The sequence below is a fragment of the Suricata suricatta genome, chromosome 10, assembly GCF_006229205.1.
Source record: "Suricata suricatta isolate VVHF042 chromosome 10, meerkat_22Aug2017_6uvM2_HiC, whole genome shotgun sequence".
In the NCBI taxonomy this organism is placed as follows: Eukaryota; Metazoa; Chordata; class Mammalia; order Carnivora; family Herpestidae; genus Suricata; species Suricata suricatta.
This window is the reverse complement of record NC_043709.1, coordinates 18,897,745-18,917,829: the sequence shown is the minus strand read 5'-3', so window position 1 is coordinate 18,917,829 and position 20,085 is coordinate 18,897,745. Positions and strand designations below refer to the sequence as shown.

The following is a 20,085-nucleotide window of genomic DNA, read 5'->3' as shown; positions in this document are numbered from 1 at the left end:
CCCCGCGCCGGGCCCCGCAGGGCGCAGCGCCCTACCGCCGGCGGCGCGATGCTGTGCTTCCTGAGGGGAATGGCCTTCGTGCCCTTTCTTCTGGTGACCTGGTCGTCAGCCGCCTTCATCATCTCCTACGTGGTCGCGGTGCTCTCGGGGCACGTCAACCCCTTTCTCCCCTACATCAGGTGAGGCCGGGCCGAGGCGCCGAGGGGCGGAGGGCGGCGCTGTCGCTGCGGAGGGAAGGGTCCCGATCCAGCGAGGGGCGTCCCGCGGACAGACGGGGTCTGACGACGCGGGGAGCGCGCTCCTGGCGGCCGGGACCGGTAGGGAGGCCGCGGGGACAGAGCCCAGCGGTTCTGATTTTCCCCTGAACACTGAACCCAGTGGCGTCGGGAGGGGCCCAGAACAGACGGTAGAACTTCAGATGAACTGTGGGCGGTGTCGAAATAAGAATGGGTCCTGATGGATGCCGTTTGTTGAGTGTGTAAGAGGTAGATCCAGGTGTGTGCGAAAACAGTGCACAGACTTCACTTTCACTTCCCACGTCCTCGTGATGGATGTCCGCTTATTTTTCATACAAGGAAACCAAGTTTAAGCAGATGTTGAAATATCATCAGTGTGACACTGATGTCACAGTTAGAAATGGTGGAAGTGGAATTCACACCCAAGTCCGTCCCATGCCAAAAGCAACACTTTGTCACCTCCAAGGTTTTGGGAGTCGGGCTTAAGCGTTCTTGGATGGAGCTGCTTGACATCCCTTCCGGATACTGCGCCCCCAAAGTCAGAGCCCTCAAGTTATCAGCAGCTTATGACACCTTTTGTGTTGCCATTATACCTTTTTGCTGTTGTCATTGTCGTTGTTTGTTTTTTGTTTCTCTGTGTTTGAGGTTTGGCGTCTACCTTTCCTGAGGATCACTTCATCGGTGCCCAGGACGTTGATCCTTTTCAAATGGCTCCTGGCTCTGGGCCTAGCCAATGGCAATGGGCATTCCTTAAACATTAGAAGGATCCATCTTTTTCCAAGTGGTGTGACCTGCAATGGCTGGGTGAGGGAATACTAAAGTTGGTGACAACCAAAGTTTGTTACCACTTTATGATTATAGAGATTGTGGAGCCTCTCCCTCCTGCAGCCATGCTGCATGGTGAGCGATGTGCTGTTCTGTTTTGGGGCCAGAAAGGGGAATCGAAGAAGGTGAGGCAAGAGGAGACTAGAGTTTGAAGTAAAGAGAGCAATGTGGACGACAGTGCAGAGAAGCAAATCTGCAGCTAACGGTGGCTTTGCCCACTCAAGAAGTGTTCCGTGCATCAAGGAGACTTTCCCGTCAGGACTTGCATCCTGCGGAAACCTGGACTTGGTTTCTCACGGCTCATCTCAGTCCCACATGGCATTGTCTGGTCTCTTGATTCTGAAGTGGGATAGATCCTTTTGGACTCCTGATGGGAAGGGTTTCTCTCCCTACAATGCTTTTTATTGAGAAAATAGTACCTGTGTTTGTTCCGGATCTAAAGGTCAGGAACAGAGAATATTTGATACGCATTGGCGAGGGGGTGAGAGGCAGGGCTTGAGTCTTTGTGGAGATGTCCGATGTAGTTGTGAGTCATAGCACCCCAAGGTGAACTTGAAGTGGAAGACATTTAGGGGCGCCTGAATGGCTCAGTCTGTTGGGCTGCCGACTTCGGCTCAGGTCATGATCTCGCAGTTTGTGGGTTTGAGCCTCATGTCAGGGTCTGTGTTGACAGCTCAGAGACTGGAGCCTGCTTCAGGTGCTGTACGTCCCTCTCTCTCTGCTCCCCCTTCCCCGCTCTGTCTCTCTTTCTCAAAATTAAATAAACATTAAAAATATTAAAAAAAAAAAAAGAAATAGAAGACATTCAGAAATCGGGAAATGAGCTGACAAGGTGAACCACTTGTAAGATGCTCAAATCACAGACAGTCCAAAGAGTAGGTGTTAAATTTAACAGAGAAAGGAAGCTTTTCAGAAAAGCAGGTTTATAGGAGAAAAAGGCTGGAGATTGTCACCTTGTTGCCAGGAGCCGTTATGTATTGCTTGTCCTCATGTGCCGGGTGGGGGTGAGGGGGCTTAGGTTGCCTGCTCTCTCTGCCTACTTGAGCACCTGGAGCACTAGATCATCTCTGTCTCTCCTAGAAAACTAAGTCATTGAGGCAAAGGCAAGATTTAGATTAAGAGCAAGAAGTGTTGGGAGTAATGTCAGATTTATCCATTTGGCCTGGGCAATGTTCAATCTCATCTCCTGTAACCCATCTCTACTGTCCGTGTCTACAGTTTTGCCTTACCTGCACTCCCTTTGCTTCTCTCCAGCCACACTGGCCTGCCTTCCTGTTTCTTGAGCATGTCAGGCACACCACCTTCTCATGACCTGCTAGCGTTTCTTAACATTGAACATTTTAAGAGACATTGCATTTTAAATAAGAACCATAATCCTGGGAGGACTTCTTTCTAATATGACATTCAAACTCCACTTTCTCATCACATACCTTCTTGTAACACTGTTATTCTTCATCATATTGGGTAAATGTGCAAATAGCTCAGACATATGGGAAGATGCTCAGCCTCATGAATGGGATAAAAATTCAAATTAAAACTCACCGATGCCATTTTTTTATCATTAGATTGGCAGAAACCTAAATGTTTGATAATATTGGTATTGATATTGGTGAGACTTTGGGGAAACAGGTTTTCACATGCTGCTGGTGGAAATGTAAATAGATTCAGTTTCTATGGAGGGACTTGGCATCTATTAAACTGACAAAAATGTATCTGCAAGGATACTTATAGCATTGCTTTTAATAACAAAAGGATGAAACAATGCAGATTTCCATCAGAGAGGACTGGCTAAATAAATATGGTTTATCCAAAGAATGCCGTAAAGGAAAGCTCTCTCTATATAGAATACTCTTTTTTTTTTAATGTTTATTTTTGAGAGAGAGAGAGACAGAGCTTGAGCAGGGGAGGGGCAGAGAGGGAGGGAGACGCAGAATCCAAAGCAGGCTCCAGCTCTGAGCTGTCAGCACAGAGCCCAACACAGGGCTTGAATTCATGAACTGTGAAATCATGACCTGAGCTGTGAGATTATGACCTGAGCCAAAGTCAGATGCTTAACTGACTGAGCCACCTAGACACCCCTAGAATACTCTTTTTAAATTAATGCATTGGTAGGCAAAAATCTCCGACACATTGTTACATGGAAAAAAGCAAAATGCAGGGCAAAATATGCTACCGTTAGTGGGCTGGGGGGTGAGGGAAGATAGAGGGTGGAAGGAGTAATAGTGTATACTTGTATTTGCTTACATACAGAAACGAGTAAAAGTGGTTTTTGTATGATCGAGGGAGGAGGTCATGGTCAGTGAGAGTTTGTTTAGCAGGTGGAAAAGAGAGTGGGAATGAGACCTTGTGCCAGCCTTTTTTAAATGAATCCTCTTATTTTGATAACTGGAGATTTCTATGCAGTAATAAAACAGTAATACAGAAAGATCCCATGTGTCTTTTACCTAGTTTCTCCCAAACATAACATTTCCATACCTGGCATGTCTTATTCTATGTATTTGTTCTTTAGCCACGTGGCTTGGTTTCCTACCAAAAATTGAATCAGAAAGATGTGATTCTAGCCACCACTGAATTTAACAAGCTGGAATAGCATGGTGCAATGTTTCTTCTGTATTATGAAACCATTAATGCAAAGATATCAAAACTGAGAACAAGTTATAGTAACCTCAGAAGATTTAGTTTAAATTTTTACAAGGCCACACACATATTCTTGAGCACAATCATGCTTAATTTGTTATAGTTTCTTATATTCCCTCTGTGACCAAATCTCTAAGGCTATCTTGAATCAACTTTACATATCAACTCCTTCCAGCTGATAAGCCACTTTTATTTATTTATTTAAAATGTTTATTTTTTATATATAGAGAGAGAGGACAAGCAGAGGAGGGGCAGAGGGAATCCCAAGCAGGCTCCATGCTCAGTGTGAAGCCCGACTCAGGGCTCAATTTCATAACTGAGAGATCAAGACCTGGGCTGGTATCTAGAGTCGAATGCTTAACCACTGAACCACCGAGGCGCTGCCCAAAGCCACTCTCTTTTATATTTTCTTCTTTGGCTTGTGTTTCATGCTTCCAGAGTTTTTTTTTTTTTTTTAATATTTTTTATTTATTTTTGAGAGACAGAAACAGCTCCAGCCGGAGAGGGTCAGAGAGAGAGAGAAAGAGAGAGATACAGAATCTGGAGACAGGCTCCAGGCTCTGAGCTAGCTGTCAGCACAGAGCCGACACGGGGCTTGAATGAACCACGAGCCTGAGCCGACCTGAGCTGAACTCGGTCACTTAACCCACTGAGCCACCCAGGCGCTCCATCATGCTTCCAGAGTATTGGGTGGCTCTTTATTTTCAAAGTTTTACCAGTTCTGCATCCTCGTTGCTTTTTATTAACCTAATCTCACTTTTTGTGCAAGTACTGTTTGCTGAGTACTTTGTGGCTTTTGACCCATTGTTCCTCCTCAAGACCACAAACCTGCTCAGTGGTTGGTGGCAGAAGTTAAATTGGTCCACTTTAAAAGGGAGACCAAAATAGGAGTATAAAAGAGTTGTTGGGTATTTGACTCCAAAAATGAGTCTAAAAATTTGGGAAATTATTTTATCTTTCACTTGGTTAGCAATCACAAAATTTAGGTTACAATCACAATTAGGTATTAGTTCTATAATGTTCATTATAATGAAAACACCTTGTAATAACAAAACAAAATGAAAAGACAAAATTCTTATAATAAAAATCTTAAAATGATTCAGGTGTGGATTTTTTAAGTGAAGGATATATACTTTTTCCAAGACAGTTTTATGATTGTGTGATATAAAGTCCTTAATTTCAGTTTTATCTTTTGAAGGGAGATACGAAGACATGTTGGCAGAAATGTTTTATGACTTCAGTTTCCCCAATGACCATTTTTTTTTCTTTTCCAATGACCATTCTTAATCTGTGTGTAAGAAAATTGATCTTGACCAGCGTGTTTTTCACACAAAATGTTAAGTTTCATGAAGGTAGAGATTTAGAGTTTGTTCATTGTTGCTTCCCTACCATGTTTGACAGCGCTGGATGTGTAGTAGGTACTTAGTAAATATTGGTTGAATGCTAAGATAATCCATACCAGATGGGCCTGCTTTAGTGCCTGTTAACCTTGTCCGCTTCCCTTCAGTTGTTAACGCATCCTGGAACTGCTCACTCTTTGTTGATTTGGGCTGCCCTTCTAGCTGTTCTCCAATACCATTGCTGTTGACTTCATGAAATTCTGCATGTTTTACAGGATTTGCAAGTGTAGTTTGTCTTACACTGTTGAATATTTACGTTGTGAGCTTTGATAATCATACTGAGGAGGTATGGTGGGTAAGGGAACAATTTTGGAGCAGGAAGCTTTGGTTAGAGTACAACTCCACCATGTGTCCCGGCTATTGGACCTTGGGTAGGTTACTTGAATTCTCTCTGCTTCTCTCTGGGCTAATAGTAGCACCACCCTCATAAATTAACATGTGAACTCACTTAGAACTCATTAACACCCTGGGCCAAGAACAAAAGTTCTCTGTAGGCACTTGCAATTATTAGTATCATCAAGGGACCAGTCCACAGTGGTCTGGATAGATGCTAGTGTCAAGTAGGAAGGGACATTTGGCGGAGGGATAATTTTATAAGTAGTAGGTCTATTTGTGATTATAGCAGAAGTCTTTTTAAATTTAATTTAATTTAAGTTTTATTTATGTAGCTAATCTCTACACGCAGCAAGGGGCTGGAACTCAGAACCTGGAGATTGAGAGTTGCATGCTCTATCCTCTGAGCCAGCCAGGCGCCTCTATAGTAGAAGTTTTCTTTTCTTTTTTTTCTTTTTCTTTTTGAATTTCACCAAGAGTTTTTTTTTTTTATTAATAGTGTGTTGCCAAGTTGGTTTCCATATAACACACAGTGCTTTTCCCCACAAGTGCCCCACTCCATGACCATCACCTCCCTTCCCCTTTCCCCCTCCCTCTTCAGCCCTCAGTTTGTTTTCAGTATTCAGGAGTTTCTCATGATTTGCCTCCCTCCCTCTCCCTAACTTTCTTTCCCCCCTTCCCTTTCCCATGGTCCTGTTAGGTTTCTCCTGTTAGACCCATGACTGAAAACATATGGTATCTGTCCTTCTCTGCATGACTTATTTCACTTAGCATGACAACCTCAAGGTCCATCCATTCTGATACAAATGGCCAGATTTCATTCTCATTGCCATGTAGTACTCCATTGTGTATATATACCACATCTTTTTTTTAAAATAGTTTATTGTCAAATTGATTTCCATATAACACCCAGTGCTCTTCCCCACAAGTGCCCTCCTCCATCACCACCACTCTTTATCCCCCTCTCCCTTTCCCTTCAACCCTTGGTTTGTTTTCAGTATTCAGTAGTCTCTCAGGTTTTGCGTCCCTCTCTTTCACCACTCTCTTTCCCCCTTCCCCTCCCCATGGTCCTCCATTAGGTTTCTCCTGTTTTCCTGTTAGACCTATGAGTGCAAACATATGGTATTTGTCCTTCTCCGCCTGACTTATTTCGCTTAGCATGACACCCTCAAGGTCCATCCACCTTGCTACAAATGGCCATATTTCATTCTTTCTCATTGCCATATAATACTCCATTGTATATATATATACTGTATATATATATATATATATATACAATATATATATATACACACACACACACCACATCTTCTTGATCCATTCATCAGTTGATGGACATTTTGGCTCCTTCCATGATTTGTCTATTGTTGAAAGTGCCGCTATGAACATTGGGGTACATATGCCCCTATGTGTTAGCACTTCTTTATCCCTTGGGTAGATCCCCAGCAGTGCTATTGCTGGGTCATAAGGGAGTTCTATTGATAGTTTTTTGAAGAGCCTCCACACTGTTTTCCAGAGCGGCTGCATGAGTTTACATTCCCACCAACAGTATAGGAGGGTGCCTGTCTCTCCACAGCCTCACCAGCATCTATAGTCTCTTGATTTGTTTATTTTAGTCACTCTCACCGGCATGAGGTGGTATCTCAGTGTGGTTTTGATTTGTATTTCCCTGATGATGAGAAACACTGAGCATCATTTCATGTGTCTGTCGGCCATCTGGACGTCCTCTTTGGAGAAGTGTCTGTTCATGTCTTCTGCCCATTTCTTCACTAGATTACTCATTTTTCGGGTGTGGAGTTTGTGGATTTTGGATACTATCCCTTTATCCAATATGCCATTTGCAACTGTCTTTTCCCATTCTGTTGGTTGCCTGTTAGTTTTTTTTGACTGTTTTCTTTGCAGTGCAGAAGCTTTTTATCTTGATGAGGAAGTTTTCTTAACCCATCTCAGTCAATTTGGTGAGTTAACTGATCAGCTCATTCTCTGAAAAATATACTGACCAGAAGCCAGTGGTCCCTGAAAGTCTTTCCCAGCGCTGGCCACTCTCTGAGCTGCTTGCTGTCTTCTCTCACCTGTTTCTTTGTATGCTTATTCAATACCAGCTATATTTGTTCCCAAATGTGTTTTTGCCAGCTGTATTTTTTTTAATTGTAATTTTGTGATTTAACTCAACCTATATAAACTGTTGGTCTGTGAATGCAAAAAAAGAACTGTAATTTTTAAGAAAACTCAGTTTAATACTTTGGAAAGATTCAAAAGACTTAAGTTGACAAAAAATTACAGTCTGTTTAGTAGTGTTTATGACAAATGTAAAGATTTACAAAAAGCGGTTAGAAAAAACTTAGAAGGTTTTTGCACTCAAATCGCTTCAAAAGTATCTTGGGGCGCCTGGGTGGCTCAGTCGGTTAAGCGTCTTACTTCGGCTCAGGTCATGATCTCACGGTTCATGAGTTCGAGCCCCGCGTTGGGCTCTGTGCTGACACCTAGCTCAGAGCCTGGAGCCTGTTTCAGATTATGTGTCTCTGACTCTCTCTGACCTTCCCTTGCTCACACTATCTCTCTCTGCCTCTCAAAAATAAATTAAAAAAAAAAATTTAAAAAAATTTTTTAACTAAAAAAAAAGTATAAGATTTCCTTCCACTTTAATGAGACCAAGCTAGAAATGCAAAGATTCATAGTAGATGTGGTTTATATGCCAGGAAGACACACAGTGACTGGTATTCACGTAACAGCCTTGGCCTATATCAACAGTTAGACAAATAAATGTGTGTACATTTCTATGCTTGTGTGTATGTATCCATATAATTTTTTTTACCCACATAATTTTTGATAACTTTTTGCCTAACCAACTTTTTTGATTACTAACTACAATGCATTTCAAGCATTGTGACTTTTGCTTCCATTTCAACCAAAACACTGGGGGTCAGGATAATAAATAATCAGATAATTAGATGTTGTGTATAAAGGCACATATTCTGACATGATGTTAACAATACTTCAGTCTTTACAGTGGGGTGATTATTACTTCATAGTATCGCTAAACCACAGTGTCATGAATATGAAAAGGCAGGCTTGCCATTAAAAACTGTTAGCTAGAGAAGTATCATCCTGAGAAATGATAATTTATAGTTTCACATTTTCTTCAAAAAAGCATTACCCAACTTAGTTAATCCAAAGAAAAGCATAATAAAAACAGTGAAGATCCCAAACTTTCATAGCTCAAAAATTGAGGTAATGGATGCGTATTGTTCAGCTTCTGAATCCACTATAAATATATGTAATTGCTCTTCTGTTTAAGTTTTCCACTGTCATTTGATTACATAAAGTTCTTTTTTTATTGAAAAATAAAATTGTGAATGTTTTTCTTCTGTTATTCCTACTTCTAAAAAGGCAGTTAAGTACTGCTCAGAAATCCGATCACTGCAAAGCTGACAACATGTAAGGTCTCAATTTCAACTTAAAAAACAGAGTGCTCTATTCAACAGTCCTCTTTACCTGACAGTAAATGCATTTCAGTCCATTAAATATATGCATGGTAGACGGAGTGCATGCCCAGGATAACTTACCAAAGGCTCCAGAAGAAATGGCCAATGCAAACCTGGCTGTAGATATGCATCACTGTAAACTCGTATGGAAATGATAGGTTTTCATAAAAGGAAACATAAGTGGGGCTCCTGGGTAGCTACGTCAGTTAAGCATCTGACTCTTGATTTTGGCTCTGGTTATGATCTCACAGTTGTGAGATCGAACCCTGCATCAGGCTCTGCGCTGCTTAAGATTCTCTCTCTCCATTTCTGCCCCTCTCCCATTTGTGCACAGGCACACATGCAATCTCTCTCTAACATAGGATAGCACAGAAGAGTAGAGGTCTTAAGTTGTGTCCATTCAAATTAGACAGCTCTAGGGGTGGCTGGGTGGCTCAGCTGGTTAAGCATTTGACTATGGGTTTCAGCTCAGGTCATGATTTCACAGTTTGTGAGTCAAACCCTACATCGGGCTCTGTGCTGACAGTGCAGAGCCTGGTTGGGATTCTCTCTACCCTGCTCTCTCTCTCTCTCAAAAATAAATAAATCTGAAAAAAAACCTTTAAAGAAATTATATCTAGATGCATGGCTTGGCTTTCCCAGGCACTATCCATGTGACCTTGAGTGAATTACTTTTCTAAGACTCATTTTCCTCATCTTTAAGTTGGAGATAATAGGTACTTTCCTTATGAAGTTGTGAAGACCAAATAAGATGTGTCTGGCTGAATGTGAGTGTGAGGAAATGTTAATTTTAAAATTTCTTATGTAATATTAGCAGCTGTAATACAAGCAGGAGTAGTTTTCTAAAGACTCCTCTCAGAAAACTTCCCAAATCTGATCTTTTATCACCTCCCATTTCATTATCACCCTGGTTGGAGCCACTGTCATCTCTTGACAAACTACTGAAATCGCTTCCTTGGTCCATGCTTGCCTCTCTATAGCCTTTTCACAACATCCTTTAAAAACATCAGTCAGCTTCATATCACTTCCTTGCGCTCAGCTCTCAACAGCTTCCCATCATCTTAGAATAATAGAGTCCTTACCATGACCCCAGGACTCTCTATGATGCCCTCCCCCATATGCACACACATGCTCTTGCTCACCCCTCCAGCCACACCCATTTCCTTGCAGCTCCTGACATATTGCCACCTTAAGGTCTTTGACTTTTCTGTTCCTCTGCTTGTAAATTTCCTGGCCCCAATATTCTACTTCATCCAGATCTGTTTAATTAGCCTTCCCAGATTACCCTGTCTCAAGTAGGCAGAACACCATTTTCTCTTGCTTTTCTTATCTAGCTTTCCTTTTTCTTCATAGCATTCATCACCGTAGACATTTTTTTAAACAAATGTAACCTATTTTTATTTATTTTGAGAGAGAGAGAGACAGCAAGTGAGGGACAGGCAGAGAGAGAGCATGCGTGTGCATATGGGGGACGGCATTGTAGAGATTGTCTCCCAATCCCAAGCCTGAGCCAAGATCAAGAGTGGGATGCTCAACCCACTGAGCCACCTAGACACCCTCACCCTAAACTATTTTTATTGCCCTCCACAGAATGTAAGTTCCGTGAAGGAGGGGCTTTTTCTGTTTTATTTGTCACTATATTCACCATGCCTAGAAAATAGCCAGTTAGGTTGAAGGCAGTTAGCAACTCTGTTAAATCAATGTATCCTTTAACTTTTTTTAGATGATAAGCTTCTTGAAGGTTAGTAAGTTATGTTTTCATCTTTGTATCCTCCTCACCTGGCACCATTCCCAACCCTTAAGAGATACTTAACAATTAAAAAAAAATTGTTGTGAACAAAGCGGATGAACAGTTAATAGAAAGGGGAACAATTTGCGTGCGGGTGGGGTCAGAAGAGAGCAAGCTATTTGTATTATAAGTAGGAAGTTCTTTTCAGGTTTAAAAATGGTTGATATAAGGGTGCCTGGCTGGCTTAATGGGTAGAGCATGTGACTCATGATCTCAGGGTTGTACATTCGAGCCCCATGTCGGGCAGAGAGATTACTTAAAATCTTTAAGGGGCCCCTGGGTGGCTCAGTCGGTTAAGCGTCCAGCTTTGGCTCAGGTCATGATCTCACGATTCGTGGGTTCAAGCCCTGCATCGGGCTCTGTGCTGACAGCTAGATCAGAGCCTGGAGCCTGCTTCAGATTCTGTATCTCCCTTTCTCTCTGACCCTCCCCTGCTCATGCTGTGTCTCCCTGTTTCTCAAAAATAAATAAATAAATAAATGAAAATAAAATCTTTAAAAATAAATAAATAAAATAAAAATGTTAATATAGCTGTATGGTGCCTCCCACTCTAGAATAATCATGAGCAAACGCAGCTGCTGAAAGTTAGTTCTAACAATTAAAAGTATCTAATAAAATGTAATTACTTTATTATCACACTAATTTCCTTCAAATATTATATTTAAATATTGTGAAGATAAAACAAGTATGGTCATTTTTTATTGGTGCGTTTAGTGTCTTCAGGTTCTAAGTCCTGATCGATTTACCAAACAATGGGCCTAATTTTAGGGCAATCTAATAAACCTCATTCTGGGCAAGCAGATAATTTTGTGCATCCTCAGCACATCAGTCCCCCAGACAAACTGTGACCCCAGGCTTTGGAGTGTGGAATCACTTGTAGCCAGTGATTTAGAGAACAACATTTGACTCAGTTTATATTATCATGTAGGTCTTCTTTGCATTGTTTACACTCCTCTGAGCATCAAGTAATTATGCCCTGGTGTAGCATCATAAATTAGTTTGGAGAAGGATATTAGACAAACAACTTGGAATTTTCCATGGTGAACTTAATCTGTAGAAAATACATACAGGAAATGTAGATGTAAACCTATTACTTAGACACAGTCCTACTATAGAAACAACCAGCTACACTCAACAGTCTCAGCAGCTTCTAAGCCTCATGCAAATGAACAATTTGCATTGTGCAGAGTATTTTCTGCCCTGGTTGCAGCTTCCAGAAAGTGCCTCATTTACAAGGAGGCATGTGAGGAAGTAACTGGGACCCGGCAAGGCCAGAACCATGTTGCTTAAGTCCCGTGGTACAGAATCATGTGGTGGGAGTTGGGTGGGGAGACTATCCTATAGGGTTAGGAGGCAGCTGCTTTCACCTCTTACTGATTCTCCAGTACCCAAGTATAGCTATGCTAACCAAATACCATACCCTCTGCCTTTGCGCAATGAGATCGTTTAGTTTGAGCTTAAAAAAATAATAAATAAATAAAAAGAGTCTACCCATAGTTTCTCTTGGTACCCCCTTGGTGTTACATGCATCTGCATCTGGATTCCAATATCAGACAGAAGATGTGATGCAGTATTTATTAATGATGTCACATATTAGCATTAGCTCAGAGACTGAAAGACTTGAACATTTTAAAGTAAAAGAGCCTTTCATTTTTATTAATGATAATGGGCAACCACTACTATTCCTTTTTTTAAAGTAAAATTAAGATATAGTATTATAGGGGTGCCTTTGGCTCAGGTCATGATCTCATGGTTCGTGGGTTCGAGCCTTGCATTGGGCTCTGTGCTGACAGCTAGCTCAGAACCTGGAGCCTGTCTTCAGATTCTGTGTCTCCCTCTCTCTCTGACCCTCCCCTGCTCATGCTGTCTCTCTCTCTCTCTCTCAAAAAAAAAAAAAGATATAGTATTATATTAGTTTCAGGTATACAATATAATGGTTCAACAATCCTATACATTACTCAGTGTTCATCAAGATAAGTGTACTTTTTATCTCTTTTTTCCATTCCCTCATCCTCCTCCCTTCTGGCAACCACCAGTTTTCTGTCTATATTTAAGAGTTTGTGTTTTTGTTTGTCTCTTTTTTCTTTGTTTTGTTTCTAAAATAACATATATGGATGAAATCATATGGTATTTGTCTTTCTTTTGTTTATTTTACTTAGCATTAAACCTTCTAGGTCCACCATGATGTTGCAAATGTTAAGATCTCATTCTTTTTTACGGCTGAGTAATAATCCATTTTGTGTCATATTGTGTATGTGTGTGTGTGTGTACCGCATCTTTATCCATTCTTCTATTGATGGATACTTGGACTGCTTCCATATCTTGGCTATTGTAAACTATAGCATTGCTATGCTGCAATCAACACAGGGGTGCATATATTGTTTTGAATTAGTGTTTTTGTGTTCTTTGGGTAAATGCCCAGTAGTAAAATTGCTAGATTGTATGGTAATTCTATTTTTAATTTTTTGAGGAACTTCTATACTGTTTTCCGCAGAGGCTGCACCAGTTTACATTCCTACCAATGGTACATAAGGGTTCCCTTTTCTCCACATCCTCACTGACACTTGATGTTTCTTTTTAATTCTAGTCTTTCTTACAGGAGCAAGGTGATATCTAATTGTATTTTGATTTGAATTTCCCTGATGATGAGTGATGTTGAACATCTTTTCCTGTGTCTATTGTCCATTTGTATGTCTTCTTTGGAAAAATGTCTATTCAGGTACTTTACCTATTTTTTCCAGATTATTATTATTTTTTGGTGTTGACTTGTATACATTCTTTTTATATTTTGGAATATTAACCCCTTATGGGATGTGTCATTTGCAAATATCTTCTCTCATTCAGTTCTCTCATTGTTTATTGTTGGTTTCCTTTGCTGTGCAAAAGCTTTTTATTTGGAGGTAGTCCCAAAGAGTTTAATTTTGCTTTTATTTTAAAAAGTTCTTAGAAGTGTCAGGGTGCCTGGATGGCTCAGTTGGTTAAGTGTCCGGACTCTTGATTTCAGCTCAGGTCATGATCTTATGATTCAAGAGTTTGAGCCTCATGTCAGGCTCTTCATTGACAATATGGAGCTTGCTTGGAATTCCTTCTTTATTCCTCTTCTCTCTGCCCCTCTCTCACTCTCTCAAAATAAATAATCTTAAAAAAATTCTTAGAAGTGCCACATTTTCATTTGTTGCTTGAACAATTTCCTTGAAATATTCTTGAGCAAAATTTCACCATATGTGGTTAGGTACCATTTTGTCACTTAAGGGAAATAAATCACAAACTAACCATTCTTACCTGATAGATTGGGGAATTTGTGACTCAGATTGTATCTAACACATAATAGGTGTCCCTTAAAAATTTTGTTGATGAGCAGGTGGATTTCATGGTTATTTGTGGAGCCAAATAAAAAAAAAAACTAAACATTTACTCAACTGGCTGTGAATGCAGTGCATTAATATTTTCCCCCTTTTATTGTGGTCACTGCCAATGTTGTAGTGCCAGATGTAGGAATGTAGGCCCATTGGTGCTCACATACTGATGGTTGGTGTTGTGGACGCAGTCATCCTGAAAGAAAATCAGATTATGGTAGTAAATATTTGTCAAGCATGTTTTACAATTCAATTATGGCATTTAAGGAATTATGAAGTCTTGCCTAGTTTACACTTTCCTGGTATACAAGAAGGGCATGATGATCTTTTTTTCATCACAATCATGGTTCATTCCCATGGTGTGCTGGAGCCAGCTGATATGTGCTCCTGAGAGCCAACTCTGTACATTTCTTCCCAATTCAATGTTCAGCAGCCTACATTTTGGTAGCTTGAACTTTGACGTTTTGGCAGTATTTACACTATGGAAATTGTCCAGTGCTACAAATCGGGCTCCCTCCAGAGCGAGTTGTTGAACATTTACCAGCATATCAGTGTTCATTCTCTATCCCCACCCCCACCCTTTCTAATCGCTTTATTCCTTGCCTGCTTTAGAGCACTTGGGAGGCAGGGAAGTTAGGGAGTCAGATAACTGGAGTGTATTAAAAATAAAATTTAACTGAATAAAATTTTAAAGATCTTATTAGCTTTGTTCATGGATTCATGAGTCAGGCAGCATCCATTGTAGCAGATAGAAAATAGCTCTGAGAGGGCACCTGGGTGGTTCAGATAGTTGAGCATCTGGCTGTTGATTGCAGCTCAGGTCTTGATCTCAGGGTCATGAGTTCAGGCCCTGAGTTGGGCTCCATGCTGGGTGTGAAGTGTACTTAAAAAAAAAAAAAAGGAGCGCTGAGGAGCTATACAAAATAAAAGAGTTTTATAGGCAGAAGTGAGCAGGAACAAGGAAGTTGTACTAAGCAAAAAGCCAATCGGTTATTGCAAGATTATTTTCCCTATAGGAGAAGACGGGAGTCTTATCAGACAGATTACATAACTAATGCTTTTCAGGGGACTCCTGAATGACTGGTTTAGGGTTCCATTTCCAGGAGGGCCGAAACTGTAATTAAGTCTCAGTTTGGTGACTTGGGGCTTAGCATAAATAACTCCATTTTGGGTCTATTGTTTTGTGTTTAATACCTGGAATATAGATTCCTTTCCTTAATAGCTCTGTGACCTTGAACAAGTTATGTAATCTCTCTATTACCAGTTTATTCCTTAGTAAAATGGGGTTGAAATAAGACTCACTTCAAGAGTCACCTGGGTGACTCAATTGGTTAAGCATCTGACTTCAGCTCACATCATGATCTTATGGTTTGTGAGTTTGAGCCCCACATTAGGCTCTGTGCTGACAGTGTGGAGCCTGCTTGGATCCTCTGTCCCCTCCTCTCCTCTCTTTCTGCCCTTCCCCTGCTTATGCTCTCTCTCAAAAATAAATCAACATTTAATACATTATTTTAAAAAAAAACCTCACCCTCAAGATTTGAGGATAAAAGGAAATTGTATATACAGTAACTACCTAACAATGCTTGGTACATAGTAAATGCTCGGTAAGTGGTATTTATTAGGTTTTTTTGTTTTGTTTTTTTTGTTTACCAGTACTGATAGTCATTCGTTCATTGAGCAAATACATTTGGAATAGCTATTTACAAAGCACTTTTGATTCTACCTGTATGGTTTTAAATGTACAAATGAATAAGAATAAAATGCCCCTCCAATATTCTGACCTTTCAGTTCACATGTTTGATGTTATGTGGCTTGCGCATCTGGGCCCTTGACCTATGTCTTAGTTTGCTTTCAGAGTCTGGTCAACTTATCTCCTGTTAGGGCACCTTCTTCCCCCCACCCTCAACTACCTATTCTCATAAATATCTCCCTCACTCCTCCATTTCCTTCCCTTTCTTCACAAGTATGCAGGCTTCCTGGCAAACGGTGGCAGCTTACTCTCTCCTGTCGGTGATCATAAATTACTCTTGCGTGACTCACCTGGAAGCTGCCTCTGTACATCCTGAGGCCAAGAACAAAGGCTTGATTTCTCAGGAGATTTAATCTTCCGGTAAAAGTGCTGCCCGAGGGTGTAAGCTGTCTCTGCCTTCTTGCTATTACAGGTTCCGGTCCCCTCTTGTCACCCATGCCATCGACCTCCCACACATTGCGCAGCGTTCTCTGCCTCAGCATTCCTTGATGGGGAAAAATGGTTATTTAAATGGCAACGTTAAATTCTAAACCCTCCAGATCCTTACAGGTCCAAGTGCCACTGAGATTGAAATCATTAGGAATAGAAGTATTTGTTGTAAGCAGAACTAGTAGCCTCTTTATACTCTTCAAAAATGAAGTGTGCACAGACCTTCGATTCCTGCTGCCTTCTGCACACGTGGGCTTCTTGTGGAATTCCTCAAATAATTTGAAGTGTGCCTTTTCAACATGATGGGTTTTCAGTCATTATATTTCAGAGCTGTTTTAAAACACAGACACATTTAAGACTGGTACGTAACTCTTTGCCATCAGTTTTAAACTGTTGCTTTATGGGAGCAGCTTGACCATGTAAAAGTGTAAACTTTGGCATGAAATGAATAGAAAACAGAACATATCAGACGCTACTTTCCAGCTCATTAGTTTTTTTCCAGCTTATTTAATTAATTGATTGCATCAGAAGAATGTCTTATACAAACAATTTTTTATTAAAATACTTTATTGTAATTGATATATTCTTGATACCCTATTGTTTCCATAAAGTTCTAATAAACATCAGTAATATTGCTCAGCTGTTTGCCATTCTATTTTCAACAGTGCAAACTCTTGTGGATAAATCAAACTGTTAAAAAAAATGTACATGATGTGTTTATGTATAGTTAAAATCCAGATAATAGATTTTTCAAACTTGATTTTAGACTTTTTTCCCTAAAGAGTCATTTCCAATTCTTATCGAGAATGAACACATCAAGTTCATTGAGAAACACCACTACCATTGACTTTAAATATTTTCAAGCTTTTTTTTTTTTTTGAAGAGACTCCTATTTTATTTTTGTATTTAAAGTTGAAGGACAATTTCAATGAACATGCCTTCTCTAGAGAGGGATTTCAAAGAAAGATCATTTATGCAGATCACTCAAGGGGAGTGAAGGCGTAAGACACCAAGCAGATGAAATGAAGCTTTCAGTTGTGGAGAAACTCTACACCAAGATGTTTGGCCCTCAGTCGGCCCAGCACCTGGACAATTTTTCTGTTAAGTCAAGAGGCAGAATAAGGAGACTGGGGGCTCTGACCCGGCCTCCCCTGTTGCCAACTGAGGAAACTGAGAGGAGGCCTCACACTTGGGTTGGGCCCCTCCGCGCACTGGGGCAGCCAAGCTGAGCAGTCTCCCCTTTGGGCAGGACGCTTCCTTTCTGCTGCTGTTGCCACACAGTCCGCTTCCTCTGCCTTCCCTTCCAGTCCTGGGTGGCACAGGAACTGGCCTGATTCAAGGGATGTGGGGAGAACTCACCAAGAGCCCCCAGACGCAGCTGTTGTTGCTGTGCCTCCCTCAGACGGCCCTCAAACCAGGCCTGGCCGTGCTCCAGCAGCTCCAGCCCCTGCCACAGGGCGTCCTGCTCCCTCTCCAGAGCCTGCATCTTCTGCAGCCAAAGGAAGACGCTCTGGGCCCCTGGGTCTTGGCGGCTCGTCTCCAGTGGCAGCAGCAGAACTGTGTAGGGGGCCTGTGCCAGGGGCAGCCCACCGGGCCCCCGGCTCCCCATGGCTCTTTTTCTAGCTTTTAAAAAAATATTTATTTTTGAGGTGGAGAGGAGAGAGAAAGGATCCAGAACTGCTGTGCTGATAGCAGGGAGCTCCCTGTGTAAGGACGCAGGTCTGAATTCGGCTTCTCAGAATCATTAGACAATAGAAGGGCACATGTTGACCAAGCAAGGAGGGACCACCCTTGTAACACCCAATCAGGAAAGGCCAGCTAACACCTTTAACATTTCTAAGGGCGGGCCTAAAGATGGAGGCTATAGGTAATCACCTATTGCTCCTATTGCTTGAGGCTAGTCATGCTCTACGTGAGGGTCCCGGGCCCACTCTGTGATTGGTCAATACTCTAAATGTTGTGATTGGCTCCCACTAAAAGTATCAATGAATGGTTAAACCTTCTGTCAATGGTATCGTATAGTAATGATTCAATCACTATACCTGTGTCACCACTTCCTTTAACTCCCCCTCCCCAAACACATAAAAGCCCTACCCCCGCTTTGTTCAGGGCTTGCTCCACGTGGATCCAGTGTGTTGGTGGAGTCTGTGAGCCCAGGCTTATAAGCCCATAATAAAGCCCTTTGCTTTTGCATGTGTGACTCAGTCTCCCTGGCGGTCTCTTGTTTTGGGGGGCGATATTAAAATCTGAGTAGAACACATGCAGGGTTCAAACTCAGAAACTGCAAGATCATGACCTGAGCTTAACCAACTGAGCCATGCAGGCACCCCAGTATTTCCTAGCTTCATATAGTGGGAAAAAATTAAATGTAATCTCTCAAGGTAGAAAACTGAGTTTTAGATTTTTCAGAGCCAAAATGAGAATACTTTAGAGCAAAATCAGACCAAGTCTTTGGAATTCGAAGTGGCTGAACCCCCAGAGGAAGCACCCTATAAAACCTGCCCATTACATGCCTTTCAGAGGTCTGAACAGAATTCCTTCTTAGTAATTCGGACATTTCTCTTTGTCAGTGATACAGGAACAACACCTCCAGAGAGTGGGATTTTTGGATTTATGATAAACTTCTCTGCATTTCTTGGTAAGTATGCAATAATTATTATGAAAAATTCACAGTCTCAAGTGAAGTGAAATGTGTTGTTTACAGTTTGTATATAATTTGTTGTTATTTTTTTAGCAGACCTAATTTTTCAGAACAATTTTAGATTCGCAGCAAAACTGAACCAAAGGTCGAGATTTCTCATATACCCCCTGCCTCCCAGCCTGTGGCCCCCCACCATCAGCAGCCCCGAAGAGTGCTGTACATTGGTCAAAATCTGATGAGTCCGCATCGACACCTCATTATCCCCCAGAGTCCATAGTGTACATTAGGGTTTGCTCTTGCTGTGTATAATTTTATCTAAGTACAAGCTTTGCAACTAGAATTTTGTTCTACTTTGAGAAACTTATAATGGCTGGAAATCCAAAGTTATTTATGGCCTCGTTTATAGAACTATTCTTCACTTCATCTAGTAATGCGCCACAGGAGTTTGAAATGAATTTTAAATGAAGCTTGATTTTTAAATGTGTGATTTGTACCCAATGTAGTGGTGAAAGCCAAAGCACCTAGTGTACAAGCTAACGTTTCTCAGAGAGTGTACTGAAGGCCACTTTACCTGAAGATCATATTGGATGCCGGTTAGAATGCATGTTCCCAGGCCAACTGCAGGTCTACACAGTCAGAACCTGTGGGAGTGGGGCTCAGGAATCAGCGCAGGGGTCAGGCACTCTAGGGAACCTGGATGGTTACTATAGTTTCAGAACCCCCAACACAGGTGTTGTCTGACCTATAAGAGAAAGGGAAAAAAGGTGAAACAGACAACAGTTTGTCTCCAACCCAGGTGTGATTCTTCCTTTCAGTTCTTCAAATGCACCTGAGAATAAGATACAGTGCAGTTGATAGGATACAAGCCTCTCATGAGCCAACAATATAATGACCAGAAATCTCGGTCTGCTATGGGACGATCTAGGTGTATAGATGTAAGATGGGGGGCTCTCTTCCGAGTCCTTTCTTTTTTTTTTTTTAATGTTTAGTTTGAGAGAAGGGTGTGAGCAGAGAAGGGGCAGAGAGAGGGAGACAGATTCCCAAGCAGGTTCCAGGCTTAGAGCTGTCAGCCCAGAGCCCAACATGGGGCTCCAACTCAGAAACTGTGAGATCATGACCTGAGCCAAAGTTGGAAGCTTAACCGACTACCCAGGTGCCCCTCTCCTAGTCCTTTCATAAGCCCTTACCCTCTGGAGCAGTCAGG

The 20,085-nt window shown here is 41.4% G+C and overlaps 1 protein-coding gene and 1 pseudogene across 5 annotated transcripts in view; one reads left to right on the top strand and one right to left on the bottom strand.

Moving 5' to 3' along the window:
* The first annotated feature begins 6 nt into the window (after positions 1-6).
* DRAM1 (DNA damage regulated autophagy modulator 1) overlaps positions 7-20,085 on the top strand; it is a 40,599-nt gene continuing 20,520 nt past the window's right edge. For 4 of the 5 annotated variants that reach the window (XR_003914059.1, XR_003914058.1, XM_029953208.1 and 1 more), the window contains exons 1-2: positions 7-179; positions 18,811-18,878. Coding sequence is in view for 3 of the 5 variants with exons in the window: in XM_029953208.1 (XP_029809068.1) it covers positions 49-179; positions 18,811-18,878 (199 nt within the window). In the remaining 2 variants the exon portion in view is untranslated. Of the gene's footprint in view, positions 180-220; positions 1,041-18,810; positions 18,879-20,085 lie in introns of those variants that run through there. The other variant, XM_029953209.1, reaches the window with a different exon arrangement.
* LOC115303441 lies at positions 17,416-17,849 on the bottom strand (annotated as a pseudogene).